The following is a 27,289-nucleotide window of genomic DNA, read 5'->3' as shown; positions in this document are numbered from 1 at the left end:
ACATACACTGTTAGGGTTCTGTCAGGAGGCTGTGGGGGTCTATTCACCTTGGGTGCCCAACACAAGCGTCTTAAGCAAGCTCCCTCACGTATTAAAACTGCCACCCACCAAGCTGGAGGGGCCTGCTGTCCTCTTCGGTCTCTCCTCGCCCTCCGTGTACCGGGCAGGGCTGAGGTAAATGTGCAAACCAACACCTTTACCTCAGCGCCCTTGGCCAAGGAGAGAAAGGGCAGCGTCGGCCTGAGCCCACAGGGCCTGAGGCGACCCTCGCACCCGAGGCTGGGCTTGAGGCCGAAGTCCCAGAGGAGTCGGGGGAGGGATAAGATCAGGCTCAAGGGACGACGCTTCTGCCGTAGGGCCTTGCCAAAAAGTGTCGGAAAAGTGCTGGAACAACGAGAAGGACCTGGCCCTCGGCTATACTGAAAGCTCTCCGAGGAAGCCCTCGCTGCCCCGCGCAGCGAAACTTGGCGCTAAATTCTGGCTCCGCCCCACCGAAGCCATGGCCCCGCCCCTTCTGCCGTGGCCCCACCCCCAAGGCCCAGAGCCCGCCTCCAATTTCCCCCTCGACGCCCCGCCCACCACCTCACGAACCACCTGCTGAACTGCACCGCCTCCTGAACAGGTTCCTTCCTTAAACCCCGCCTCCTGAGCTCTGCGCACCGCCTCCCAGGGCCCCGGCGGCGCTTGGCCCCGCCCCGAGCCCCACCCCGGCCCCGTGCGCCCGTCTCGGGCCGCCTCGAATCACAGCCCTGCTCCCGCCCAGTCTCCCGGGCAACGCCGCGGCCCCGCCCCACCATGGCGCCGGAGGAGAGAGCGGATGCCGCGACCCTGCTGCGGGGTTTCGAGCGCCGCTTCTTGGCGGCGCGCGCCCTGCGTTCCTTCCCCTGGCAGGTGGGCGGCAAGGGGCGCGGAAGGTGGGTTGGGGAGCACCAGGGGTTCGCGGTGAGCGGGGCTCCGGACTCACACCGCCGTCCTCCCTGCCACGTGATGGCCCCTGCTACCTCGCTGGTCCGAGCGGCACGTCCGGTCCCCCGGGATCGCCGGGGCCGCGCGGGCTGGCGGCGAGGGGGCAGGCGCTCCACCGACTCGCCCTTGGGCCCACCCTGCGATCAGCCCTCAACAGCCTCTTTCGCTGGACCCTCGCCGCCATTCACCGCCTTTGCAGACAGAGCCCCACGAATTGGAGGAATGTGAGATTTCCTCCCAACTCCCCTTTTCTTTGGGTTTTTTAGGGTCATGGACAATTGGTTAAAAAAAAAAAAAAGGTTTTTTAGCCTGTTACCCTGGCCATTGGGGAACAGTTGCTGCTGCTCGTTAAACAGCCAGCATGCTCAGGACAGCGGGAGATCACGCTGTGTTGAGTTCAGTGACCAGGTCACAGGCCCTCTCAGGCCTCCAGCTTTTCATGTGTATCAGCAGCTTTGGACAAGTCCTCTCAGAGGCAGCTGATGGAAGAGGCAGGGAGGTACAAAACAGTCCTGAAAAGAGACAGAAGAGCTCACATCCCTGCCCTAGGGACCTGCCATTTGCACACAGGCTCAGGGCCGGGGTGGCAGCTTTATTCTGCCAAGGCAGGGACTCTAATGACACTGCGTCCTTCCTAATTCACGTGCGGTGAGCTCACTGGGATGACTCAGTTTGGACACAGAGTTCTCCCCAGGTCTGCCCCGTCTTAAGAGGGAAGGTCAGTCATCTGTGTTCTTTCACTGACATAAATCATTTGGCATCCTAGGAGATCATTTCCCGTTAGAAAGGAATATGTACGTTTTTTAACCCAAAGTTTAAACCTTTGTAATTGCATCTGTGAGGCCCCATGCGTATTGCCTGTAATTGTTTACAGTGCTTACTCTTCACCAGGGCCATGCTAAGTGCTGGCATAGGCTCACCCACAGCACCCATGTGGTGGGGACTATTGCTGTCATTGGTTTGACTAGAAAAGAAGTCAGAGCTCAGATCTGAGAGACAGCCTGCCAGCTTTGACTCCTGGGCCGACCCCACAAGCTGTGTGACCCTGGGCAAGTGACTTTGTCCAGGGATGTGACACAGGAGCTAGGACCTGCACAGTAAAGCAGCCCGCCTGCCACAGGGAGGTCTCAGGGAGTCCATCAGGTGTTAAGGCCTTGGCTCCCCCCATAATTCCTGGCCAACCAGTTCAGTCACAGAGCTGGTCTCTGAGACCCAGGTGAGATTAAGCTGTCATGGCTAATGCAAACCAGCAGCCTGTCTTCTGACATTTTCTGTGACTCATCCGCGTGTAACTCGGGACTTCTCAAGGTCAGGCTTTCAGCTGCCTGTGGCTTCTGCATCATTTGGCCCCAGGTCCCTGGGGAGAGATCACTTAGCACTTTGCCAACATGTCCTATTGCATGTTTAATGTTGCTGTGATAATGCCCTTGAGATTTCTTTCTCTCTTACTGTCTCTCTCTCTTTGGTTAGAGCCTAGAAGAGAAACTAAGAGACTCATCAGGCTCTGAGCTGCTGCTGGATATTTTGCAGAAGGTAAGAATCACAGAATCCCTGGAACGCATCGCTGGCCTGATTTCCTCGTGAAGAGGTAACAGAAGCGCCCTGGGTGCGCATGTGACCTTTAAAAAGAAAGACGTGCATCTGGCGTGACCAGCTCAGACAACTTGGGCTCTTTTGTTTTCTTAGATAAAGACATCAGAATACACAATACGCTGCACGAGACGAGGGAATCTGGGGGATGTTTTCAAAACCGTCCACAGAGGAAATGGGGATGACGGCTGTAGGTACATCTAGCCTTTACTCGCTGCTCAGAGACTTTCTTCTTTACCTTTAAAGGGAAAATAAACAGGCACATCTTGCCCACCAGGTCTTTTTCTAGTTAGGTGGGCCCCTGCTTTTTGGAGGTGGGGTTTGGACATACCAAGGGGTATATCTTAGTCTTGGTATGACAGAACACGACACACTGTTTGGCTTATAAACAATAGGAATTTCTCTCTCACAGTTCTGGAGGCTGGGAAGTCCAAGATCAAGACTCCAGCAGATTCAGTGACTTGTGAGGGCCCACATCCTCATTCATGGAGGGCTGTCTTCTTGCCATGTCCTCACATGGCTCAGAGGACAGAGGGAACTCTCTTGAGGTCTCTTTTATAAGGGCACTTAATTCCACTTATGGAGGCTTTACTCTTATAGTATAATCACACCCCCAGATCACGCCCCTCCTGATAGCCTTGGGTGTTGGAGCCAACATATTGATGTGGGGTGGACGCAGATATTCGGCCTATAGCAGGGTGTTAGCGTGAATCCACGTGCTCCATGTTCCTGCCCAAAAAGGGCATTAGAAACACTGCCTGGACTGTGCCAGTGTTGTTCAGTCACTAAGTCATGTCCAGCTCTGCAACTGCATGGACTGAAGCGTGCCAGACTTCTCCTTCCTCCAGGATCTCCTGGAGTTTGCTTAAATTCATGTCCATCAAACATGCCATCCAACCATCTCATCCTCTGTCGTCCCCTTCTCCTCCCGCCTTCAGTCTTTCCCAACATCAGGGTCTTTTCTGATGAGCCGTCTCTTTGCACCAGGTGGCCAAAGTATCAGAGCTTCAGCTTCAGCGTCAATCCTTTCAGTGAATATTTGGGGTTGATTTCCTTTAGGATTGACTAGTTTTGATCTTGTGCCACTGTAGTGGAGAAATATTTTTAGGAAAGGGCTGATACCTAAAACTCTCTCCAATGCATGAGGATCAACCAGGGCCAGAAATCCAGGGATTGGGTAACTGGGGTTTGCCCCTGTATTCACTTGAAGCCCATGGGAGACTTAGGACGAAGTCTCACCCGCAACCCACACTGTGTTCCTTCTCACAGACCGTGAAGCACCCTCTGTGTGTGAAGCACCCACCATCAGTGAGGTATTCCCGGAGCTTTCTCTCCGAGCTCATCAGAAAGGTCAGTGATGGGCACTGTCCACCTGGTAACCAGGCAGCATCTGGGACCCAGCTGGCTCTTCAGAGTTGGAGTTGCCTGTTGGAATTCAGATCCATCCTGTTCTCTTTTCCTGCTCTGCAGACCCCTGTAGAGCAGGGGGCTCCCATCAGGGAGACTGAGGTGGGGCGGGAGAAAGGGAGAGGCCAGGGTCCTTCCTGTCTGCTTCCAGGGGTCTCCAGCAGTGGCAGCATCTCTGCTGTGCTTCCCCCCGCCCTATGGAACCTTCCCAGTCCTACCAGGCAGCCCCTGAGTGTGGGAAACCCCACCTGCTCCCTGCTGCCCTACACTGCACCTCACCTGCACCCTCTCTACCCCTCTCGGAGGTCCCCCCCCAGCTCCCCCCAACCAAGTACCCTATATTAAGTCAATCACATCCCAAATCTCCCCTCCAAATGTGATGAAAATCCTCCAGCCATTTTTACAAGTCAGAATAAAAGTGAAGAGGTGGAACCTTGGTTTGAATCACAAGGGTCGACTTAAGCCTCCTGTGAATGCTGTCTCCCTGCCCACCCCCAGCATGAGGCTGTCCACACAGAGCCATCGGATGAGCTGTACCAGGCGCTGGCCGAGGTCCTGACGGCCGAGGAGCCCACCCATTGCCACCGGAGCTATCTGCTGGTAGGAGACTCGCGCCCTCCACACACACAGTTAATTCAGGGTCCCGTCAGCCTCCTGTGGGTTCAGTCCCTGACTCTTCCACTCTGTGGTCTTAGATGAGGTCAGTTAACCTTCCTGGGCCTTGGTTTCCCCACCTGTAAACCAAGCCCTTCTGCAGATAACACCTCTCTTCGGGGCGGCTGGCGTTAAATTAGGTAATACACATGAACTGCACAGCAGTGACCTGGTGCTCAGACCTCAATAAATATTTGACGGATAGATGTGGGCTTCCCAGGTGGCTCAGTGGTGAAGAACGCGCCTGCCAGTGCAGGGGACATAAGAGACACAGATTCGATTCCTGGGTCAGGAAGATCCCCTGGAGGAGGGCATGGCAACACACTCCAATATTCTTGCCTGGAGAATCGCGTGGACAGAAGAGCCTGGTGGGCTGAGACATAGCATGCATGCGTTCCTACTGCTCTTGTAGGATGGCAGTCTCTCCCTGCTATCCACTGCCACCATCACCAGCCTGATAAATGCTGTGGCCTCTTGACTGGTCGTCTGGCCTCCTGCCCCACAAACATCCATTTTGCACACAACAGTTTTTGTTTTGCTTGTTCTTTAACCTTTTATTATAAAACACAGATACAAAAAGCCATGCAAAGAATTAGATTATCGAATTGCTACAAGGCGGCCACCATGGTAACTGCCAGTCTAGCCGAGGACTTTGGCAGCCAGCCCACAAGGCCCCCATCTGACCCACCTCCATCCCAGCCCGCCCTCCCTCCCTTTCAGAGTCGTCACTCAGAGGTCTCATCGCTGCCCCGTGCACTCAACTCTAGATGCCTGCACGTACTCTTGTCCATTAACAAGGTCTGGCTCAAAACCTCCCTTCATCCACAGATCCCCCAGCTCCTCTTCCTGGTGGTTTGGGCTGGACAGCTCTGTGCAGGCTGGTTTTGTTGCACACACGTGATGCTGTTCAACCTGTTCCTCTGTCCTCTGTTCCCCACAAACTGGAGGCTGGATTCGGAGGCCCACTGGGATGCTTGTCTGTTTGATCCTTTAGCAAGAACACTGCAAGGGTCCCGGAAGGCTCATCATCTGTTTTTAACCACTTCATGGTAGCACTTACGGATGCCTAAAGCTTAGACCCATTAATTCATTGGAGGATGTAAAAGAGTGACTTTCTGAATCATTTTGTTTTCATTAGCTAGAGAGATTTTGTAAGGAAATGCCTCCTGTTGGCTGTACTTGGTTATGGAGGAAAGGCTGGATACAGACTTGACTCTTCCCCTTTAAAGAGAGTGAACTGCTCTCCTGTCGTTCCATTAGGGCTTCAGTCCATTGCAGATCATGTTACTTTGTTGTTGTTCAGTTGCTCAGTTGTGTCCGACTCTTTGCAACCCCATGGACTGCAGCATGCCAGGCTTCCCTGTCCTTCACTCTCTCTCTGTTTGCTCAAACTCATGTCCACTGAGTCAATGATGCCATCCAGCCATCTCCTCTGTCACCCCCTTCTCCTCCTGCCTTCAGTCTTTCCCAGCATCAGGGTCTTTTCCAGTGAGTCAGCTCTTCCCATCAGGTGGCTAAAGGATTGGAGCTTCAGCATCAATCCTTCCAATGAATATTCAGGGTTGATTTCCTTTAGGACTGATTGGTTTGATTTTGCAGTCCAAGGGACTCTCAAGAGTCTTCTCCAGCACCGCAATCCAGAAGCATCAATTCTTCGGTGCTCAGCCTTCTTTATGGTCCAACTCTCACACCTGTACATGACTTCATGTCCATATAGTCAAAAGTCCGTATAGTCAAAGCTATTGGAGAAACCATATCTTTGACTAAATGGAGTTTGTTAGCAAAGTGATGTCTCTGCTTTTTAATATGCTGTCTAGGTTGGTCATAGCTCTCCTTCCAGGGAACAAGCGTCTTTTAATTTCATGGTTGCAGTCACTGTTCTCAATGATTTTGGACCCAAGAAAAAATCTGTCACTGCTTCCACTTTTTTCCCTTCTATTTGCCATGAAGTGATGGGACCAGATGCCATGATCTTAGTTTTTTGAATGTTGATCTGAAAGCTGTAAATCCAAAATCAGGGGTGTCAGCAGGGCTGATTCTGAGACTGTGAGAGAGGGATGTGCTCCAGGCCTGTCTCCTTGGCCTCAGACGACCATCTTCTCCCTGCATGTGTGTTCTGATGTCCTCTTCTTACAAGGACCCAGTCAGATTGGAGTATGGTCCCTTTATGCCCTCATTTTAACTTGATTCCCTCCGTTAAAAAACCCATCTCCAGGAGTTCCCTTGCAGTCCAGCGGTTAAGACTGTGCTTTCATTGCTGAGGGCCCAGGGTTCGGTCCCCAGTCAGAGAACTTAAGATCTCACAAGTCACACAGCATGCCTCCTCCCCCCAAAAAAAGGCCTCATCTCCGAAAAAAGGTCATATTCTGAGGTGCCAAGGGTTAGGACTTCCCCATACAAATTTGCGGAGGAAACGATTGAACCCGTGACAGTCTTAGTTTCTTTTCGATTTTTAAAATTTCCTTCCTTTTCATGTTCTCTCTTAAGGGTTTCCCTGGTGGTTCAGACAGTAAAGAATCTGCCCGCAATACAGGAGACCCAGGTTTGATCCCTGGGTTGGAAGGATTCCCTGGAGGAAGGAATGGCAGCCCACTCCAGTACCTTTTCCTGGAGAATCTCATGGACAGAGGAGCCTGGTGGGCTACTCTCCATGGGGTCACAAAGAGTCAGACATGACTGAACGATTAAACTCAAGGGCTTATCTGCTTTTATGTTTTATTTTTATTCTTACGTTCCTTCGAGCAGCCTTTATTTCTGAAATGCTGTTTTCTGTCATTTATCACACATTTCTGAGTGTTTCTAGTGGACTTACAGGCCTCGCCCCAGAAGTCTCACTGCCCCCACTGCCAGAGCAGGCTGATTCCCTCCTAGGTGGGTGCCTGGGCTTTTCCAGCAAATCCCTGTTGGCTTGGGTCCTCCTCAAGCCCCGTTGCCTCCCTCTTCTGTCCACCGACACGCTGAGCACACAAGGGTTTTATCACCCGCCTGCTCAGAACCCGCCAGTGGCTCCCATCACATTTAAACTCCAATCCTACTTCCTTACATGGCCCCCGAGGCCCCCCAGGCCTGCCTTGGCTGCTGGATTAATAATTCTCTCTCCTGGTTTCCACCCAGCCTTCAGGTGACTCAGTCACCCTCTGCGAGAGCACAGCCATTGTATCTCATGGGACCACAGGCCTGGTCACGTGGAATGCCGCGCTCTACCTGGCCGAGTGGGCCATGGAGAACCCAGCGGTCTTCGCTCACAGGTGAGCTGGGGACGCAGGGCCAGGACCCCAGGAGGGTCTGCCGCCGGGCACTTGTGGACACAGCACCTTCTCCCCATCTCCCAGGACGGCCTTAGAACTTGGCAGCGGAGCCGGCCTCACGGGCCTGGCTATTTGCAAGACATGCTGGCCCAGAGCGTACGTCTTCAGCGACTGTCACAGCCGCGTCCTGGAGCAGCTTCGAGGGAACATCCTTCTCAACGGCTTCTCGTTGGAGCCAAGCATCGACAGCTGGGCGCAGCACCCGGGACCACATAGCCCCGAGGCAGAGCGCCCCCGGGTGACGGTGGCCCAGCTGGACTGGGACACGGTGACGGTGCCGCAGCTTGCGGCCTTCCAGCCGGACGTCGCCCTTGCTGCAGGTACCGCCCGGCTCTCAGCAGGGACGCGGCAGTGGACGCCGCCTGGCGGGAGGAATGGCAGGACTTGGGTTGCGTGGGCCTCTGGGGTGACGGCACAGCGCAGGGCGTGCCTCCTGGGGACCCCAAGGCCACAGCTGCCCTGTCCAAGACCGAGGCCACGTGTCATCCCATGCGAATGGTCCCTCCTATGCAGGAGCCAGCTCTGCCCAGCAAGGCATGCGATGAACAGAACAGGCCCCAGGCACCAGACCAGCGGGACCAGTCTTAGCCAGGCCACAGCCCAGCGGCCAGACTTCACATCCCCTCTCCAGCAGCCTGAGGGAGGCCTCTCATCCAGAACAAAGATGAGAAAGCCAGAGTAGCCCCAGGGGCCCTGCCTCACCTACACCCCGTCTTCAAATGAGGACGGAAGTGGCCGAGGCAGCCTCGTCTTTCCAGGACCACAGGCAACGACCTGATCCCGACTCCTCTGTGTGCCCTGGGCTGGGTCGGAGAAGGGGTTCTGGGGGCCCCACGTCTGCTCCGTGCACACCTGTGCGTCTCTGAGGCCTAGGGCTCTGCCTATATGCCTCTGTCCTGGGTCCACGAAATGAGCCCCACAAGCAGGGCCCACCCACTTCTGGTGCAAGGACGGGGCCCTTGAGGGAAGTGGTGTGTGGCCTGGCCACCAACAGGCCCATCCTGCTCCGCCAAGCTCACCCAGCCCGTCAGGCCAGTGGTGCTGCCCTCTGGCCCGACCACAGCCCTGAGACCCAGGCTGGGGGCAGCGGAGCACGCAGTCTAAGCAGTGCACCCCGTGGGCCCAGCTGGCAGGTGGGAGGGGCCCTGTCCCCACAGGAAGGAAACCAGAAGGCTGGGGCAGAGTCAGGTCTGCTTCATGAAGCATCTAAACGGGCCGCGGGCAAAGACTGGATTTCTTTTCTTGTAAAGGAGCGCCAGTGAGTCCTGGATATTTTTCACGTGTTGTAGTGTCTTTCAGCAGCCTTTTTGCTCTGCTAAGGTTTTCTGTTTTTACCCAACGTCATTTTCTTACCGTCCAAGAGCACAAACCTAATGAAACCACTGCTTTCCGGGCCTTCATCTCCAAGTGTCAGCATGGAAGCCCTCATCCTGGGGGAGCCCTTCCAGTAACCTGGGTTTCTGTTACAGACGTGCTGTATTGTCCTGAAACGGTCCTCTCCCTGGTTGGGGTCCTGAGGAAGCTCTCCACCTGCTGGAAGGACCAGCGGGCTCCTGATGCCTACATTGCCTTCACCATCCGCAACCCGGAGACGTGCCAGCTGTTCACCACGGAGCTGGGTGAGCCCCGGGCCCCAGGCCAGGCTGCTGTCTCTGAGAGGCCTGCAGTCACTGCACTGGCCCCACACGGGACTCCAGGGAGCACAGAAACCAGGAAAGTAAAAGAAGAGGTGTGGGGGGGTGACCTGGAGACAAACCAGGAAGACCCAGACCACGATGTGCGGGACTGACACCACCCTCTGCCCAGGAGGTCAGCAGGGGAGGAGGGGGTCAGCTTATGCAGTGACCTCAGAAGTCTGAGAGCAGCAGTCCTACTGTGTGTTTGGGGGTTCTGAGAGCCTTCAGTCTTTGTCTGTGAAATGGGCAGGGCGGTGGGCGCCAGCCGGGATCAGGGTGGACGGGAGCTGGGCCACCATCTCCAGGTCCTCACTATACAGCGGAAACATCCCCCTCGGAGGTGGGACAGGGCTGGCAGGCAGGAGCCCTCGGAGAAACGGCGGCCACCATCACTGGATCAAGCACACAGCAAGAGTCGGGTGCCTTAGAGAAAGGGGGTCTGTCTGACTCGGCTGTAGGGCAGGGGGGTTGCTGTCCTTAGACCGGACCTGTATCAACCCCTCTAGCACCTGGTGGGGGCATGGGGGTGCTGTCATCCTGTCTCACCCAGAAAAACACCGGGGTGTAGGGCAGCTAAGTAATCATCCAGGCACCCAGGGACTAAACCCAGGCACCCAGCTCGCTGTCTCCACCCGCCACCCCATGACACCCGCCCTGCAATCCCCAACCATGTGCCAGGCATCGTCAGGGCTTCCCACAGAGACCAGACAGCCACGCAGAGCCCTGCACCAGGCCCCAGCCCACCCCAAAACTAAGCAAAGCCCTCCCCCGGCTGCCTCTGCCAAGAGAAATAACCAGTGCCCACCCCCATATACCATGTCCCACATTAGGCCTCAAAGAATAACGGAGTCCTTTTTCAGATGCTTACAAGAAAAATTATCCATGCTGTATTTTTTAGTACAATTTTTTCGTATGTATTTGGCTACTCCAGGTCTTAATTGCAGCACGTAGGCTCTCTAGTTGTGGTGTATGGGATCCAGTTCCCTGACTAGGGGTGGAACCTGGGCCCCCTGCATTGGGAGTGCAGAGTCTTAGCCACTGGACCACCAGGGAAGTCCCCTCCAGACTGTATTTTAAGTGAAGAAGTCTGAATACTAGACAGCATATACAGTATATACCTACACTGTAGGTGCTGTGTGTATATGTGTGCGCAGCAGATAGAAGGAAACGGCAGTCCACTCGTGTTCTTGCCTGGAGAACCCATGGACAGAGGAGCCTGGTGGGCTGCCGTCCATGGGGTCACAGAGAGTCAGACAACTGAGCGACTCACACACACACATGCAGCATATACAGCCCATTTTTATTTTTAAAAATAATCACATTAATATACACATGGGGAAATTTCATACATGCTAATTATTAACATGTTATACTTGGACAGCAGGATCATGAAACTTACACAGTACATCTAGTATTTCATTTTTATAAATACTGATTTTTCATTCATAAAAAACTGATGACAAAACCACCCTTGCCGGGGACTTGTAAGACATCTGTGCCTACAGAGAGGATGTAATCCCCTCTGCCACAGGCCCAGCCTCTGAAGGCACCAGGCTGAGTGGTCAGGCAGACATGGGTTCAGACCTTGGCTCCTACTGAGCTGTGCCTGGTGAGAGGGTGAAGCACAGAGGCAGAGAGCAATGGGGAACCGACAGGGCCGTGACCTCCAAGGGACGCACACAGCCCAGCGGGCAGACGCAGGAAAGCTGGCTGCTGTGAGCTGCTTGCCAAGGGGATTCCTGGTCCCACCCTGGAGGCTGGTTCCGGGTGTCTGTCCCAAAGCCCCACCCTGATGGGGTGGCGTCCCGCCCCCAAGCCCCAGCACCCTGAGATGCGTCTGCTCTATTTCCAGGCCGGGCTGGGATCCCGTGGGAAGAGGTGCCTCGCCACAACCAGAAACTCTTTCCCTACGAAGAGCAGTCGGAGATGGCGATTCTAAAACTAACACTGTAGTTTACACAGATGGTTCTGAAGGACAGCCTGAAAATCAAATCACTGTCCTGGAAAGAATCTGATAAAACTTTCACTGGACTTGAATGTTTGAAGGACGTTAAATTCTGAATCCGGAACCACAAAGTGTTCTAAAAAAATATAAACTGCTCAAGTGTGTGGGTACCCCCTCTCTGCCAGATGGCTTATTTCTTAAGCAAATCACAGTCAGAAGTGAAATTTTTGGCTCAGACAGAAGCATTTCATTTGTGCAGATAAAAACATACACCAAGTCCCTCACAGAGCCATGCTGCATGTGGGGTACATCCTAGGGTCCCCTTGTTGGGCGGGGGTGGCCTGCGGTACCTGTTTTCAAGGCAGGAATCAAAATATTCGGGACACGCCTGGGCAAACGCAGCAAGAGCCAAATCAGGGATCCTGAAGATGCTGCAAGCAAGTAACGGGAAAGGTACTTCCCGCCTCACAGACTGAGGGGGTAAACACTCACAGAAGAACAGAAGGAATTCAGAGCCTCCAAAGAAGAAAGCCGGCTGAGCCAGCTTCCCGGGCCACCAACCCCTGATTACCAACAGTAGCCTCATTCCTCAGGCGGTGCCCGCTGCTGTCTTTCCAGCGGCCGTCCACCAGGCGGCGCAGCCCCACAGCATCAGGCCAGCGGCGCCAGCCACGAAGACAGGAGCGAGGGGCTCCTTGGGACGAAAGGCAAAGGCGAGGGGGTGGGCGTCCAAGGCGTCCGCACGGGACACCTCACTGGCCCAAGGGGTCACGTGTCCGAGATCAAAGGGAGCACTGTCCGCTCCCAGCTCTCATCCCAGCGGAGCTGCTCTGACTCTTGGAGGCTCTTGCGGAACTGGTGCAGTTTGCCAGCAGGATCAGGAAACTTTGAGAAAAGCATCTAAAAGAGATGAGAACTTACCTCGTCACCACTTCCCGTTCCCTACCGCAGGCCCCCCCCCACTCCCTGAGCTGCCCCTGCTCCCCCTTCCCAGCCGCACCCCAAACCCAGCTGCCAGACATCGCCCCTCCACCCCGTCATCCCACTGAAACCCGCCCTCCTCCCCAACACCTGCAGAAACACCCATGTCCTGGGGTCTCCAGCTTCCCCGCCAGGCCTGGCTGATAACCCTTCTCATCACCTCTGACCCCCATGCCGACCCAGCAAGCCCCGCCTTCACCGGACTCGGGAGCCCTCCGGCCCCAGCTCACTCCACCCACTGCGGTTCAGACCTGACGGCACAGCCAAGTGGCAGCGTTCACATCCACACCATCCACATCCCGTGACCTGCAGCAGCCCAACCCCTGCTCCCGCCAGGCTCTGCTCCCGCCAGGAGCACCACCCCCTCGCCATCTGCCCAGCACCCTCCTGCCCATATGCTGAGATCCAGGCAATGCCTGTGTTCTCACCAACCTTCCTAAACTAAGGTGTCTGCAAATCCCAGCCTGTGGGACACCTGGGGCCCTCCACTTGTCTTTGTAAATGAAGTTTTACTGGAACATAGCCATAACCCTTGATTCACAGACTGGATGCTTTCACAACAGAGTTGAGATGTTTTGACAAGAGACTATGGCAAAGTCTAAAATTCTTTCTGGGCCTTTCCAAAGTTCCTTGCCTTTAGGCTCCACTGTCAAGAAAGACGTACTACTTTTTGTAATTTGTAGTAAGAAATAAGTACCCTTTGAAGACACCCACCCATCTTGCAAGGCTGGTCCAGGAAGCGCCCCTCACGCCTCCCTCTCCCTCCTCCGATCCAGTACCCCCTGAATGGCACACAGTCCACCCAGCTCTAGCATCAACTGTGTGGTATGAGCTCCGTAAACCCAGATGGCAGACAGGGCGAGCCCTGATTCCCCAGGCCCGCTGGGGCCCAGCCTCTGAGACTGCTACTCCCGCAGCAGACCCAGCCCAGGCCCACCCGCCCAGCTGCAGGAACAACAAATCTCCAAAAGCCTGCGAGCCCCGGAGTGGGGCAGACAATGCCACCTGTAGCTGAACTGCCAGCTCCTCCGAGTCCTCGAAGACCAGCCCGTTCTCCTCGTGTTTCACAAGCTCGTGTAAGCTGTAGAGAGGATGGCAGCGGGTGTGAGAGCTGTCGGGGTCGGGGGTGGGGGCGGGGAACGGAACCCACCCCACCCGCGGGCTAAGCCGGGGCTCAGGAACAGTCTGTCCTTCCCTTCAGGGAGCTTGTCCTTAGACTCGGCGTCTGAACTGAAAAACGACCTGGAAGGACACGTGTTAGGAATTCAAACTGATCTGGGGAAGGAGAGGCAGTGAAGGGGCATTCAGACTTTTGTGCTGTGTGCGCTCTTCTTGGTGAGTTCTGTGTTCTTTTTTTTTTCCTTAATTCTACAGCAGGGAAATCAGGTAAAGGGCAACCGCGCTGCAGGCAGGCTCAGAATTGATCAGGGGCTGACCCCAACATGATGTGACCCCGGAGTCTAACATCCTGGCTTTCCCATTTAGAAGCTGACCCCTCTGCTCACAGTGGGGCCACTGCACCTAAACCTCTTCTAACACTGACCTCTCCTGCCCATCTTTTCCAAGAAGAGCGGAGACAGAAATAGATGCATCCAACTGACTCGAACCCAACTACATGAGCTGAGACAAAAGGGACAGAGAGAGACATAAGTCCCCATCAGTCAGGCGGGTAATTCCGGCCACCATGCCATGCCGTGAGCACACGCCCCCAGGGAGAGTATCTGATTCATCATTGTCACTCAACATCAAAGTGGAAGCCACCGTGTTTGGTGGGGGCACAGCCCACTCATGGGGACTACAGGGGCTCCTGTTCCCTAGGGGTGGCCGAGCTGCACAGATCAGAAGCAGCACCCTCCCAGGAGGTTTCCCAGGCAATTCTAACCAGCCACCCAGGTGCTGATTTGAGAATATAACCCGGTGGGACTGGGTTTTTCACTCCTACCACTGAAATTTCACGGCACACACTGGCAGGCAGCATCCAAACATGTCCACCACCTTCATGGGCAGGTCCAGGCCGCTGGAGGACCGGTGCAGGCAGACGCCCAGGTCTGCAGACCCTGCGGGGTGAGGACGAGAGTGAAGGGGCTGTCAGCATCGCCCGTGTGCCCAGTGACCATGCATCCCGCAGGCCCGTGGACCGGGGCCTGCGGGGAGGAGAGGAAAGGGGCTAATCACGCCCCCAACCCCGCATACAGATGCCTGGAGCTGGCCGAGTGGCCTGGCCTGAGGCGAGGACACGGGCGCTTTCCACCTGCTGCTCCTGGCTGCTCCGCCCTTTCTGAGAACTCCCGGCCCATCACCAACGTTTTTATATAAATGGACCCTCTTAGCAATTACTGCTTACTGAGTTCAGAGTTTCTGCTCGGGATAATGAAAACGTTTTGGCAAGACACAGTAGTGGTGACCACGTAACACCGTGGACGTTAATTAGTGCCACTGAACTGCATACAATTACAAAGTGGGGAAATGGCACATTTTTGTTTGTATTTTATCACAATAATTACAGAAAGAACCCAAAACAGACCCAACAGAAAACCAGCTGTCGCTATGCAGACAGACCCAAGGAAGCACCCTCAAATCACTCAGCGCCCTGGGAACTCCTGTCTACAAAGGAACTTCCCGCCTGAGATGGATTATTAAGATGCTGAGATCGATCAGCACTGAGCCAACAAGCTCTCCCCGAGGGATCAAGACGGCAAGAGGCGGGCGGCTGTCCTCACTGGCTAACAGTCCGTACTGTTGAACTCTTGGTCTCTGCACTGCCCTGACTTGGGAAGGGGCCCTAACCCAACCCCGCCCAGCTCTTCTGCCCGTGGGAACAGCAGGACCGAGATGGAGGGCGTGGAGCCCCAGAGCACTCAGACGTGACCTTGGCAAACAGACAGGGAGGAGCAGGCACACCGGGAAACTGCCTTGTCTCCCGGAGTCCAGCCAGGACCCATCCCAGCCGGAGGCCTGCCTGTGGGGGGCCCCTGAGCAGAGAATGGCTTTAAATCTTTTAAAGAGTTATAAAAACAGGGAATATGCAGAAGAAGCTGGCAAAACGTTTACCATCTGGCCCTTTTCAGAAAAACTGTCCCCTGTTCTCGGATTATTTGTTGCTGTTTAGTTGCTAAGTGGGGTCTCTTTTGTGACCCCATGGACTGCAGCCCGCCAGGCTCCTCTGGAAATGTCCATGGCATTTCCCAGGCAGGAATACTGGCGTGGGTTGCCGTTTCCTTCCCTAAGGGATCTTCCCGGATCAGGGATCGAACCTCTGTCTACTGCACTGGCAGGCGGGTTCTTTACCAAGGAGCCCCTGGGAGGCCCGCTGCCCTCGGGTATCCCCTGTAAAGCCCTCCCTCCTCCCGCAAGCCTCCCACTGGACACTCTCACCCAAAAGCAAGGGGTAGTCCTCAGCCTCCAGCCACGGGGTGCAGACCTGGATGTGCCGGAAGCACTTCTGACAGATGAGGCGGCTGTAATAGTCCTTCAGAGGCCCTTTGCCTAGCAGGGGAAACGCAGTCACCCACTGGGTGCCCCTCCACCCCGGCCCACGGCCCCAGGCCTGGGAAGCCCCTGCGAGGGCGTGAGCAGCAGGCCCACACTCAGCAGCATCCATCAGGCCCCAGCCAGGAGCCCTCCAGAAACACCCGCCCAGTTGTGTGCACCCTGACGGCGAACACCACAGCCCTTCCCCCAGCAACCTGTGCCCAGGGAACCTCAGGCTGAGAATGTGTCTGGGATAAACTCTAGCCAGTCACCAGAGTACCCCCCGAGATGGCTTCTCACACAGGCTGCTCCTGCGCCCTGCCCAGGACCCCTAGGCAGCACAGCCTGAGCGGCGGGCCCCTGCCACCCCTGGGGATCCGGGGACCAGGAGAAGAGTGTCCAAAGCAGGGCTGCTGGCCCAGGGCCCTCTTCCTCCAACCAAACCTCCTCTGCTTCTCTCTCTTCACTGGGAAACAGTTTCACACTGGACAGTGGACTCTCATTTGAAAAGAAAAAGAAAGAGGGTTTTCTTGGTGGCTCATGGTCAAGAATCTGCCTGCCAACGTGGGTTAGATCCCTGGTCCAGGAAGCTCCCACGTGCTACGTAGCTACTAAGCCGGTGTGCCACAGCTACTGAGCTTGTGTCCTAGGGCCCGGGGGGCCAGAACTACTCAGCCCGCACACTGCAGCTACTGAAGCCCACGGGCCCCAGAGCCCGTGCTCCACAATGAGAGAAGCCGCCACAATGAGAAGCCCGCACGCCGCAATTGGAAAGCGGCCCCCACCCCCCGCAACCAGGGGAAAGCCTGCACAGCAATGCAGACCCACCACAGCCAGGAAGAAATAAGTAAAATCATTTTGAGAAAAAAGAGGCTCGAAAACCACTGTGCAGTGGAAAGTACAGTATCTCTGAGGTTGCCCTATCTGAGGTTCACATCTAGACTCCGTGCCCTGCCATGAAGTCCCTGTAAACTTCAGCCTGCCCCTCCGTTAAGCTGGCAGAGAGAACCTTGCATCGAAGAGTTAGGCTGAGGATCAACAAGACAGCAAACATCACAGGCCTGACGTGGGGAGGGCCTTCTGTCCCCTCTAGTGACCCATCTAATACAGAACAGGGATGATCTCAGGTGGGTACCTGTTATGACACAGACCAGAGAAGGGAGGCTTTCTCCACTGTCAATCAAGTGTTCAAATTCTGCATTAAAAAAAAATAAATACGTGATAACCAAGATCAGGGAGTCGGGTGAGTAAGGGGCAATTGGGAGGGGTGGAGGGCAGGGCGCTGCTCCCAGCCACACAACCCTGGAGGGGACGCTTCAAAGCCAGGGGGTCACTCACTGACCCAAATGGGGACCCAGGCCCGCCACCGCCACCCTGTGTCATCAAGCTGGCCCACCCAGTGGCCCTGGACACTCTGCCGAGGACACTACGTGAGGCCTGTGAGCATCCCACAGCTGAGGACACCCCAGCAAGCCCAGCTCCTGATCACAGCCACACACCTACTTTCTAATGCTGCCAGCAAGATGGAGAAGTCTTCGTCCTCTATGAGAAAAGAGAACTGAGTGTCACGGGTCGGTTTCTAGGTGCTTCCCCCACCAGCTCAGTGCGCTCCCCTTTCTCATCAGGGCCCCGAATACGTGGGGGCGCAGGACTGACACTCGTAGGACCCCCAAGTGCCCAGGAGGGTCCTGAGACCTGTCCAGCTCGTGCTGCTGACCAACAGGGCCGGCCGCCCGCAAAGACGGGTCACCGCTCCACTCAAGGCATCCCGCTCCGTGAAGGCTGACCTCTCCATGTCCGGGTCTGAGGATTCTGAGCTGAAGGAGCGGAGAGAGCCCGTGAGCTGCCACAGAGAAGGCTCTCAGGCCCCACGACAGCCGTCTCCCGCTGGCGAGGCCCGCAGGCAGCAGTCGGGGTGCAGCCACAGCCAAGTCACCAGTGATCCGACCACCTGGGGCCTGGGCGCTGACCTGTACCCATTTTCTCCTTTTATCCCTATTATTGACGTGTCACCAGGTGCTGAGCCCACAACAGCAGACAAGACCGACTCAGCCCTGCCTTCAGGGGGCTTTCTGTTCTAATCACCCTGTCGACTTAAGATGAGGATGCTGTGACCCCCTCTAATGGCCCCCAGGTTACTGAACAAAGACCAGATGTGCAGAGAGCCGCTCACAGAGGCTTTCCTCACCCCCCAGGAGGTGCCCAGAGAACACACAGGTGCACAGACCCTGCCACAGGGTCAGGAACCCTGGCAGGTGGGTAAGGACACCCACAGCCTAGTGCGGGGCAAAAACCTCCTTAAAGGGCCAAGGAGTAAACCCTCTAGGCTTTGGGGGCCATATGGTCTCTGTTGCCGAGCTCTGCTCTGCTCTTATAGTGCAGAACCAGCCACGCACGATATGTAAATGAACCCACGCACTGCATTCCAATAAAACTTTACTTATAAAAATAAAGAGAGCAGGCCTGCAGTCATAGTTTGCCAACCCCTGGTCTGATGGACCCCAAGTCAGCAGCGAGCATAAAACAAGGCACCTGAAAGCCAGCTGAAGACGGCAGACTTACCAGGCCCTGAACACAGGGTAGGTGTGGCTCAGCTTCATAAAGAGCTGATGTTGCAGGTCCAAGGGCGTCTCTTTAAAGAATGATGCTGGCTTGTCATACACGGTCAAGGCTCTGCAATGAGATCATTGGGGTGGCTCTAGGGAGGGGCAAAGAAAAGGCCTAAAGAAGAAAAAACTCAGAAGGATCCAGAAGAAGAAGGGTGCTTGGAGATCCAAGTCTCAACAGTAAACTTCAGAATGACTTGGAGAGGGACTTCCCCAGCAGTCCAGTGGCGAGGGCTCTGCACGTCCAACGCAGGGGTCCTGCGTTCAATCCCTGGTTGGGAAACTAACATCCCACCTGGCATGACCAGACAAAACAAAAAACCCAGATACACAGTTTTAAAAAGTCCAATTAAAAAAGAATTACTTGGGAGAAGCACAGAGAGAAGGTTCAACACCAAAACAGCCTGGACCACCAGGCTGGCTGGCAAAAAAAACTTCAGCCTCCTGCCCTCTCAGCTCCCTCAAACCAGCAACCACTCCCCGGACCCCCAGGAACTCCCAAGGCCTCGCCAGCAGGACACAGCAGCTGGGAGTCAGGGTGCTGGGAGGGACCCCTACTTGATGCCCCAGTTCTCAGCCAGGTCGTCCTGCATCGCGTTGGTCACACATAGGTTCAGGTGGGACAGGCGTCCGCAGAGCTTCTCGTACCTGAAAAGAAGTGTCAGTGTTCAACCTGGAGCCCTAGGCTGAGCACCACCACCCGCCACCAACTGGCACGGGACTCGACACCTTCTGATATCGAAGAGGCTGCAGAGCTGGGGTCTCTCAAATCAGGTCACTGGCAAGGTGCCTTCCCAGTGTTTGCACTGAGTTCCACCACCTATACTATTATTTCCTTCACACCTTTCTTTAAATCAGATTGCTCTTCAGCTTAAACACAATTACTTTCGGGAGAAATCATATCATCACTAGGGAAGGGAAAATCCACTCTCTCCTGCCATAAAATGAAGGAGAAATACAATAAAGGCCTCATCATTAAATCTCAGCCACATTGCACTGTTCCCTGCAAAGGCTGTGGGGCTGAGGCTCACTCCCACTGTGCCACAAAGGGAGCTGAGCAAATGTTGTATGTGCGGCGTGCTAAGTCGCTTCAGTTGTGTCTGACTCTTCGCGATGCTATGGACTGTAGCCCGCCAGGCTCCTCTGTCCATGGAGATTCTCCAGTCAAGAATACTGGAGTGGGTTGCCATGCCCTCCTCCAGGGGATCTTCCTGACCCAGGGATAAAACCCACGTCTCTTAAAATCTCCTGCGTTGGCAGGCAGGTTCTTTACCACTAGCGCCACCTGGGAAGCCCTATCAAATGTCAGAAAGGCATTATCAAGAGATTAGTTCCACACTGAGACATGAGCCGTGGCAACTGGGCAGAACTGAAAAAGAACTGGGAATGAACAGGGTTACTGAATGCGTGTGTGAACCAAGGCCTGGTCCTCACTCAGGATGCAGAGAAAGCTCCCAAGTCCATCCCAGGCATGGAAGGTTGGCGCTCACACTTATCAGCTGTGTGGCATGTGACGTATGGGCCCCCGGCCCCAGTTTCCTGGTTTGTAAAAGGACAGCAATCACGGGACACCCTCACTGGGTGGCAGTGGAGTCTGGATGGGCTTGGGCTGAGGCCGTGCAGCCAGTGCACGCTGATAGCCACCGTGACTACCACCCACGAATGACCCATCAGGGGAAAGGCTGCAGCCGTCCGATGGCTCGAGGCTTCAAGTCCACACTGAGGCAGGCAGTTTAACTCGGGCTCAGAACCCGGCATTGGCTCTTTCAGCCACCTTGGACCCTGTGCAAGCCTGCTGGGAACAGGACTTCTAACATGACCAATATGTCTGGCAGGCTGTGGTGGTCCAAGGCCATTTGTGCTGGCCATAAGCGGGGTCTACAGAACCAGAGGGAACACACAGCTCTCCCCCAAAACTGAGGGTGTATGTCCTCGAGACGAGGCTGAATTCTATCCAGGCAAGAAACGTGCTTGTGTGCATAAAGCATAGAACAAGTGACGCCTGGCGGAGAACCTCACAAAACCAAAGTAATCCGGGGAAAGACAACTCACGCTCATGGAAACATGGGTGGCGTGGTTTCTACCAAATTCTGAAGCAACCTTCCTGCCAAGAACACGGGACACAGAATCTGAGTGACACTGTACCCTTCCAGGATTTAAACTTATTAAAAAGTAAGTAAATAAAAGTGTGGATTTGTTAAAGAAAAGAACATGGCATTGCTTCCTCCTGCAAGCACAACCTGCTCCCGAGGCCCTTCTTCCCTCCCCCCAGCTCACAGACTGTGGCCCACACCCACAGCTGTCAACACTTTGCATCTGTGGATCTGGTCTGCGTGCACCAGGGACCCCAGCTTTCTAGCTGAGCACTTGTTCCAAGCCTGAGACAACAGGGTATTGAAGCGCCCCGGGCTCAGTGGGGGTCAGAGGACACCAGGTGAGCAGAAGTCAGGCTTGCTCTCTCCACAGAGCTGGATGGGATGCGGATGGGAGCACGGGGCTCCCAGAACCTGAGAAACACCTCCAGAGGGAAGTGTGGGAAGAGAGAGGTCCTGATGACACCCTTTCCGAGCTCAAAGTTGGCCCTTTCACAAGACTTCTCAGTTTCATGGGCCAACAAATGCCCTCCTTTGCTCAGGCCTGTTTTTATCACTGGTCATGAGCATCACGCCAACACCCAGCCTTGCCCTCACCCCTACAGGGCACATAGAGGACCAGCTTCCCCAGGTCTCTGCACTGGCCCTTCTTCCCACTGCAGTTTGGAGTCAGTGTCTGCATCCTCCTTCCAGACCCTCACCACTTGGCCAGCAGAACGAGGGGGTGGCTGGGGCCATGCACCAGACCCATAATGGAGTAGCCGTAGTTGTGCCAGTCGATGACAAGCTTGCTCCCGCAGAGGCAGCCCGCGAACCAGCAGACCGCAATGGCGGGCAGGCCCGGAGGGTTCTAGGAAAGAGAGACTTGAATGAAGAGGAGGAAACCAGACCATGGTTGAGAATAAACCAAGTGAGAATAACGTACATGGCAAAGAGTCAATTCTGTTTACAGAGCTCTTGAAAATTGATAAACAGAAGACCCCTCTTCTCCACCAAAAAGTATGCTGCTGCTGCTAAGTCACTTCAGTCATGTCCGACTCTGTGCGACCCCATAGATGGCAGCCCACCAGGCTCCCCCGTCCCTGGGATTCTCCAGGCAAGAACACTGGAGTGGGTTGCCATTTCTTTCTCCAGTGCATGAAAATGAAAGGTGAAAGTGAAGTCACTCAGTCGTGTCCAACTCTTAGTGACCCCATGGACTGCAGCCATGGGATCCATCCGTGGGATTTTCCAGGCAAGAGTACTGGAGTGGGGTGCCATTGCCTTCTCCGACCAAAAAGTATAAACAGTCATAAAAAAGAAAGCTAATCAGCTGTCCATGATGGTCCAGTGGCCAAGATTCTACATTCCAATGCAGGCAGCCTTGGTTTGACCCCTGGTCATGGAACTAGATCCTACACACCATAAATAAGGCTCAGCACAGCCAAATAAATAATTAAAAAGAAAGAAAGAAAAGAAAATTGATGAACATAAAAATTCCAAGAGCACTGATACCCAAGGAGACAAAAAATGGAACAAGGAGGTACCATTTTTCACCTGTCAGAATGGAAACAAAATACTTATGATACCTGGTGGTGGTGAGGATGAGGGAGAAATGGCCTCTCTGCTGGTTCGGGGGATAAAATGACCCAACCCTCTCTAGTACTATCCAGTAATCACATTTTAAAGTACATGGACTCTGACCAAACACTTCCCTTACTAGGAATTTATCCTAAAAGAGAAACTGGACCCATGCAAAAGACGTATGTTCACTGATGCTCTTTGCCACTTTGCCAGATATGTTTTTAAAAAAAAAAACAGGAACAATCTGAGTGTTTATTAAGATGATAATAAATACATCAGGGAATATATCACATTGGGATACGATACAGTCAGTTAAAAGAAGGAACTTTTCTGTTAAAAAGCAGTGACAGTAAGAGGCTAAAACCGTAACTTCAGAACTAGAATGAAGACCTGGTTCAAATCCTGACTCCAGCACTTCCCAGCTGTGTGACAATCGGTTATTTACAGAACCTCTCTGGGTTCAGGTTTTCTCATCTCTAAGTGTACAGAGAACCTATTTAGAACCTACATAGAACCTCTAAGTGTACATAGAACATCTCTAAGTGTGCGAGAACCTATTTTCTTAGGATTGTTGTGAGGAATTAAATGAGATAGTGTGTGTAAAACATTCAGATATGTGATAAGCAACTATCTGCAATGACACTGAAAACCAGAAAGGATGGGTATCATAAACAGGATGGACACAGACCACAGGCTCCTACTCAAGTGTTTAAAAATTTATACACACACACATGAATATGCAATTCATTTACCAGTTTGTACATTTTTAAGACTAGAAAGTAAAGAAAACTATTAACAGTGGTTCTCACAGTGGGAGGCGGGGCTGACACATACCTGGAGAAAGATGTAGGCTGCTGGCTTCGTGCACATCAACTTCCACAGCAAGTACACTGCCTGGAATACAACTTTGACTCCGTACTGGAGAATGTGAGGCCCAACTGCAAGACAGAAAACAGCTGTCACTAGTAAAGGCTGTTGGTGTTTAGTCACTAAGTCGTGTCTGACTCTTTGTGACCCCATGGACTGTAGTCCACCAGGCTCCTCCGTCCATGGGATTTCCCAGGCAAGAATACTGGGGTGGGTTGCCATTTCCTTCCCTGTGGGATCCTCCCCAACCATGGACTGAACCCAGGTCTCCTGCCTCGGCAGGCAGATTCTTTACCAGTGAGCCACCGGGGAAGCCCCACTAGTAAAGGGGTTCTTGGTAATCTGCAGATTCCCCCGCCAAACACACACACACACCCAGAATCTAGAGTTGAGTGCTTCCTACCTGCAAGTCTCTGAAGGTCTGTCAGTCTCACAATCTGAATTCTGTCGCTCTGCAAGAGCTCATCGTGGGGTTTAGAGTCTGAAAACAAAGTCCCCTTTAATGTGCTGGACAAGACAATCTAATGTAAAGTCTGATGATCCCTGCCCCACTCCCCACCATCACCCTAGACTGAATAAGGAAGAGTGTTTTGGAAGGTAAGACTTTCCAAACCTCTCTGTTCCTCAGTAGCCAAAACAGAGAATGAAGCCAGTTCTCGTCCAGACTTCTCTAGACCAACCACAGAAAGGGGCCCAGAATCTTATCCACTTTTACTTAACACAATCCCAGGCATACAGCAGGCACTCAAGCTGACCTAGGTTCCCTGGATGATGGAATTATCACATCCCAGGAGACCTCTAGGAAGTCCCAGTCCCGCCCATTACCCTGGGGTAGCAGAATCTAAACAAGGACCTGAGGCAACCAGTGCTGTTTCAGCTTTCCCCTGATATGGGCTATGTTTAGAGCTACCTTCTGAAGATGTCAACGTGGGGGAAGATGGAGGAGCAGACACCCCTGCCCCTTCACACTAAGGGAAAAAACTCAACATGCTGAGACAACAAAACATCTCCTGCCTGCAGAGCTCTGCACTGAGGGTGAGGAATGGAGCCAAGCTGCCCGTTGGCTCAGACACAGCCTCAGAGATGTGCTTACCAGCACTGGCCCTGGGGTCACACCCATCTGAATTCCAGTCCCATTTTTCCACTTACTAGGAAGAATAAGTAAGACTATGCACTGAGTTCATTTGGCTTAGCACAGTCCTGAGATATGGCAGGTTAATGCTGACTGTTCCTAGCTCTCTAGGAACATCCTGGCTGGGGCGGGGGTTGGGGTGCAGAAACCTGGCAACAGCTGTCCAGGCCAGAACAGTCTCGGAGGGCTGCCCGAGGGAGGAGAGAGAGAAAGCGGGCGCCCCCGCCGCGACCATCCCCCCGCCCAGGGGCGGTCAAAGCCGAGGGTCAAAGGCTGACAGAGCAGCTTCCCCCCCGGAGCCGGGCACTCACTGCAGAACCCCAGGAGGGTCACGGAGAAGCCGCTCTTGGCCAGTGACAACGCGTGGTACTGCATGCGGGGGCTGCGGCCCACGTCGCCCAGCACCACGACAGTAACGTGGCGGGCCGCGCGCCCCCACCGCCAGTGCTTCCACGCCACCAGCAGCAGTGGCGGCAGGAACAGGCACAGCGCCAGCAGGGCCACGTAGGAGGCGGCCATCTTGGCGGGTCGGCGCCCGTCACGTGACCGAGCTCCCCGCCGGCCGGGGCTCGCAGTGCGCAGCCGCAGACCGAGCCTCCGAGGTGGGCGGAGACAAGAGGGGCGGGAACCTAGTTTTGTAAGGGGGTCCGCGGAACCTCCGAGGAGCCCCTGGGAGCCAAGCTTTAGTGGTATTAAGGTAAAGTTGTTATCATGTAGGGAGCTAGGAACATTTCTTCTTTCTTCAATTTCTAAGATAAGTTACAGTATAGTGAAATACAGTTCGTTTGAACCGTGTATAATGTTAAGAAAAGGGGCAAGATAAGAATGTATAGCAGCTGGTTCTATCATAGAAAAATCAAAACGACTTTTTATTGCACGAAGTCAGGGGATGATCTTCTTTGGAGGATCGGGGAGTGAGTTGGGGTGGGGGCAGTTGGGAGCTGGTGGGGAGGCGTATCGTGGTCTGTTTCTCGATCTGAGTGCTTGTAAGGTGGGTGTGGTCCATTTGGGAACATTCGTCAAGCAGCGAACTTACTCATTTTTCAGGATGTATCTTGTCCTTGAGGTGGCGCTAGTGGTAAAGAGCCTGCCTGCCAAGGCAAGGGTCTGTAGAGATGCAGATTCTATCCTTGGGTCTGGAAGATTCCCTAGAGGAGGGCAAGGCAACCCACTCCAGTATTCTTGCCTGTAGAATCCCATGGACAGTGGAGCCTGGCGGGCCACAGTCCATAGGGTCGCAAAGAGTAGGACATAACTGAAATGGCAGCACAGCACATGTTGTGCTTGAATAAAATGTTTAAAATAGAGAAAAGGAATTCCCTGGAGGTCCAGTGGTTGGGACTTTGCCCTTTCACTGCTGAGAGCTGAGGGTTCAATCCCTGGTGGGGGAACTAAGATTCCACAAGCAGCATAACATAGACGAAAAAAAATAAGAAGAAGAAGAAAAATAAAATAAATATATATATAGAGAGAAAAAGGACAAGGAAGGAAGTAAAAATCATAATGATGTTAACTATCCATTGAAACAACCCTGATTCTGGGAAAGATTGAAGGCGGGAGGAGAAGGGGATGACAGAGGATGAGATGGTTGGATGGCATCACCGACTCAGTGGACGTGAGTTTGAGTAAACTCTGGGAGTGATGGATAGCGAGGCCTGGCGTGCTGCAGTTCATGGGGTTGCAAAGAGTCGAACAACAGAACTGATCCATTGTAACAAGGGAAAGTTTCACTAATCCTCCTGTCTCACCTCCCAAGGTGACCACACTAAAGAATTTTGTGTGGGTCTCTGTGACCGCGTTTTGATTTTAAAAGGCATACCCTTGAAGTCACCCCACTGCCCTCACCTTGGGAGCTGCCCCAGAACCCACAGAGTCAGGCGCAGGGGCCACCTGCTCTAGGGGGTCCCCTCCACCACCCACTCACATGTTGGACAAAAAATCAACACAGCACCTCCTCCCTCGATGAGAACCCAGACAGAGCGGCACCAGGGACCCTAAAACCCAGCTCAGGATGTGGCACGTAGCTCATTTGCTTCTCACAATAGCTCTGCGACTCCTGAAGGTCACATCCTTAATGAGTGTGTGGCAGAGGCAGGGCTTGAAACCGGAGCAGAAGAGGGTGAGGAAGGAGGAGTAAACATGTGTAGATGGAGGAATGGGCTGTCTGTGGCCAGCCTCAACCCCCCAGTTTCCAGGGAGGCCCTGCCTTCAGTTGTCTTGCTGGGGTCATGAGACCGGAACACGGACCCCGCCCCTCCAGGCACCATCTGTGGTGGGACCGGACTGGGATCCGGAGACCCCCGCCTCAGGGGCTCCTTGATGTTGAGCACATCCCTCTCCGTCGGCTGGCTTTGTTGACCTGTAAACTAAGGGAAGGGGACTTTACACCTGAGAGGCCCCCTCTTGTTCTTATGATCTAAGAGGTTAAGGACCAGGCACCCCAGCTGCAACAAACCAGGAGCAAACGCCTTGTCCTAGAAGATGAAACCCTGACTGGGGAAGGCGTTGGGATCGTTTCTCTGGAGAGGAACAAGACGCCATACCAACCCAGCCTGCTTGTCCTGCTTGCCCACTTGGCTGACATCACACATGAAATTCAATCCTTCCATAGGTCAAGAGGGTATTGTTTCCCTTCCAGATACCGAGGTTGAACCCTGGTGGGATTTCCCAATGGTTACGTGGACTCCGGCGTGAATCCCTGTACCACCCTAGCTGTGAGACAGTGGGTCATAATAAGTCATTTACCCCCCTAGAGCCTCAGACTTTATGGTATAAAAGAGGACAAGAATGGTACCCACGTCAGGAGTTTGTTGTAAGGATTAACAGAGGTGATAATGGTGACAAGCTTCTCCTGGAACAGTTGTGCTCAATGGCACACCCAAGAGAGCAAATACTGGTTCTTGAGAAATAAAGAAAACCTTATGCTTTTTTTTTTAAGCCTTTTCAGCATGAAGCACAGATACAAGGACCTCCCTGATGGTCCAGTAGCTAAGACTCTAAGTTCCCAATGCAGGAAGCCCAGGTTAGATC

The 27,289-nt window shown here is 54.0% G+C and overlaps 2 protein-coding genes across 3 annotated transcripts; one reads left to right on the top strand and one right to left on the bottom strand.

Annotated features, from left to right (window-relative positions):
• The first annotated feature begins 766 nt into the window (after window positions 1-766).
• On the top strand, window positions 767-11,720 carry EEF2KMT (eukaryotic elongation factor 2 lysine methyltransferase). Its single transcript, XM_040256372.1, has 8 exons — window positions 767-891; window positions 2,437-2,499; window positions 3,826-3,906; window positions 4,462-4,563; window positions 7,732-7,865; window positions 7,950-8,245; window positions 9,395-9,544; window positions 11,454-11,720. The coding sequence occupies exons 1-8, from the start codon at window positions 796-798 to the stop codon at window positions 11,552-11,554; spliced, it is 1,023 nt and encodes a 340-aa protein (XP_040112306.1). The 5' UTR covers window positions 767-795; the 3' UTR covers window positions 11,555-11,720.
• ALG1 (ALG1 chitobiosyldiphosphodolichol beta-mannosyltransferase) lies at window positions 10,881-24,801 on the bottom strand. Of its 2 annotated transcripts, XR_005723688.1 has the most exons (14): window positions 24,571-24,787; window positions 23,531-23,608; window positions 23,095-23,198; window positions 21,399-21,547; window positions 19,163-19,252; window positions 18,561-18,671; window positions 17,694-17,815; window positions 17,502-17,540; window positions 17,134-17,193; window positions 15,903-16,013; window positions 14,470-14,584; window positions 14,071-14,147; window positions 13,533-13,608; window positions 10,881-12,446 (listed from the first exon to the last, which is right to left on the bottom strand). XR_005723688.1 is itself a non-coding variant. In XM_040256355.1 (13 exons), the coding sequence occupies exons 1-13, from the start codon at window positions 24,776-24,778 to the stop codon at window positions 12,315-12,317; spliced, it is 1,395 nt and encodes a 464-aa protein (XP_040112289.1). In that variant the 5' UTR covers window positions 24,779-24,801; the 3' UTR covers window positions 10,881-12,314. The 2 variants fall into 2 exon arrangements, 1 of the variants encoding a protein (XP_040112289.1); XM_040256355.1 differs by lacking the exon at window positions 14,071-14,147 and having other exon boundaries at window positions 24,571-24,801.
• Between the last annotated feature and the right edge of the window lie 2,488 nt (window positions 24,802-27,289).

This window comes from Oryx dammah, unplaced genomic scaffold, assembly GCF_014754425.2.
Source record: "Oryx dammah isolate SB20612 unplaced genomic scaffold, SCBI_Odam_1.1 HiC_scaffold_2, whole genome shotgun sequence".
Taxonomy (NCBI): Eukaryota; Metazoa; Chordata; class Mammalia; order Artiodactyla; family Bovidae; genus Oryx; species Oryx dammah.
This window is presented reverse-complemented; position numbering and strand designations above follow the sequence as displayed.

Excerpts from the sequence above, each read along its gene's own strand:
- EEF2KMT (XM_040256372.1), top strand. The coding sequence starts at position 796 with ATGGCGCCGGAGGAGAGAGCGGATGCCGCGACCCTGCTGCGGGGTTTC. Across the intron at positions 3,907-4,461 it reads TCTCCGAGCTCATCAGAAAG|CATGAGGCTGTCCACACAGA; the intron begins GTCAGTGATGGG and ends GCCCACCCCCAG. Across the intron at positions 9,545-11,453 it reads GCTGTTCACCACGGAGCTGG|GCCGGGCTGGGATCCCGTGG; the intron begins GTGAGCCCCGGG and ends CTCTATTTCCAG.
- ALG1 (XM_040256355.1), bottom strand. The coding sequence starts at position 24,778 with ATGGCCGCCTCCTACGTGGCCCTGCTGGCGCTGTGCCTGTTCCTGCCG. Across the intron at positions 23,609-24,570 it reads GACCCTCCTGGGGTTCTGCA|ACTCTAAACCCCACGATGAG; the intron begins GTGAGTGCCCGG and ends CTTTGTTTTCAG. Across the intron at positions 18,672-19,162 it reads GCTGAGAACTGGGGCATCAA|AGCCTTGACCGTGTATGACA; the intron begins GTAGGGGTCCCT and ends ATCTCATTGCAG.